Below are 1,714 nucleotides of genomic sequence, written 5' to 3' on the forward strand. Positions count from 1 at the left end.
GATGGTTTGAAACTGAAGCAGGGGAGGTTTAGGCTGGATCTAAGGAAGAAATTCTTTAGCGGGAGGGCGGTGAAACCCTGGCAGGGGTTGCCCAGAGAGGGGGTGGAGGCCCCATCCCTGGGAACATCCCAGGCCAGGTTGGACGGGGCTGTGAGGAGCCTGGTCTGGTTGGGGACGTCCCTCCTCATGGCAGGGGGTTGGGCTGGGTGAGCTTTGAAGGTCCCTTCCCACCCAAACCATTTCTTTCCATGAAAACAACCCCAGAACGGGACTGTCTGTCCTTGCTGTCTGTCCCCGGCTTGGTGGGACCATCGGCTTCCTCTGGGCCATCCCACGCACCTGAACTCGCCCCGGCCGCTCCCGGGCAGAGCTCGTGTCTCTGGATACCCGCTCCCTCCTCTGCTCGCCAGGCCAGGCAGCCCAGCTGGGCGTAACGCGAACGATCAAATTAATTAGCCAGATAATTAAAGGGGAGTAAAATTTGGGGCATGTCTGGAAGGGGAGAGGCTTTGTCCAATCGAGGTTGTGCCTGAACGGGTCAGACGCCCGTTTTGGGAGGGCTCGGGCGCCCTCACCGCTGCCCCTGCCCTTGTTTTCTCTCTCAGAAGGCCCTAAGCCAGGTCCTGTTTCTGACCCCCCACTTGCCGGCCTTTTTCCTGAGGCATCGCCTGCGGAGCCACGTCTTGGAGATCCGGCACCTGGACCGCGCCATGCTGCGCCTGGGCTTGGGCCAGCTCTCCGAGGAGGAGCTGAAAGCGGTGAGGACGCCTCCGCCGGCCCCGCGCCGCCTCCTTCACCCTGCCCGGCCCTCCCCATCGTTAGCGGAGCTGCGTCGGGGCCCTGCACCTTCCTCCAGACCCCCGGCGGGGCGGAGAGGCTAGGAAAATCCACACGTGAAATTTTCTTAACAGCACTGAAGCGACGTAGGTTACTTCTTTTATTTATTTATTTTTTTTAAATAGAACTGCAGAAAGAATACAAAAAAAAAAACCCAAACCAAACCCCACCCTCCAAAATCTTCAAGGCTCTCAGACTTTATCCTCATCTCAAGCCGGACTAATGATAAGTTCTGATTTCTAGAACTGGCAACAAATCCATACAGGGAGATTTGCATAATATGAAAATACTGAGGGTCACTTCCTCCTCAACAGTCCACTCTAATTCAGCAAACGGTTTGTGAATAAAATAAATATCTACGTGTTCTTATTCCGGGAAGGCGTTTTCCGAGCCCGTTTTCCACGCTGGGCGTGCACCACGGGGCACGGTTCGCTGTCGCTCAGCCCCGTTTCGCGCCGAGGAAGGATCACGGCGCGATCCCCGGCGTTCCGTGTGACCCCCAGGGCCCCTCCCTGACCGTGTCCATCATTTATTTTTCCTCTCCCCTGCTCCGCAGGCGTGTTACCTCCGCGGCCTGAACTCCACTCACCTGGGCATGTCCGAGTGCAGAGCGTGGCTGGAGCAGTGGCTGGGGCTCTCCTGCAAGCTGCAAGGTAACGGTGGCCGGGGGGGGCTGCTCCTGCCCGCTGGGCGTCCCTGTGGAATTTCCCAGCCCGTGCCCGGCTGCCCCTTGTCCTGCAGAGACCTCGCGGGGGCAGATTCGTGCCCCGCAGCGGCACCGGGGGAAGGAAAACGGGAGCGGGAGGGAAATGGGGGACCCAGAGGAGGGCAAAAAGCCCCCGGAGAGAGAGGCCAGGGGGGGGGGGGAGGCCTGCAG

At 59.5% G+C, this 1,714-nt stretch overlaps 1 protein-coding gene across 1 annotated transcript in view; it reads left to right on the plus strand.

Annotated features, from left to right (window-relative positions):
- The window catches only part of LETMD1 (LETM1 domain containing 1), a 12,937-nt gene that overhangs the window by 6,692 nt on the left and 4,531 nt on the right, over positions 1–1,714 (plus strand). The window contains exons 7-8 of the mRNA XM_035895965.1: positions 606–758; positions 1,394–1,490. Coding sequence (XP_035751858.1) covers positions 606–758; positions 1,394–1,490 — 250 coding nt within the window. The remainder of the gene's footprint in view (positions 1–605; positions 759–1,393; positions 1,491–1,714) is intronic.

Source organism: Egretta garzetta, unplaced genomic scaffold (genome assembly GCF_000687185.1).
Source record: "Egretta garzetta isolate BGI_Z169 unplaced genomic scaffold, ASM68718v1 scaffold626, whole genome shotgun sequence".
Lineage (NCBI taxonomy): Eukaryota > Metazoa > Chordata > Aves > Pelecaniformes > Ardeidae > Egretta > Egretta garzetta.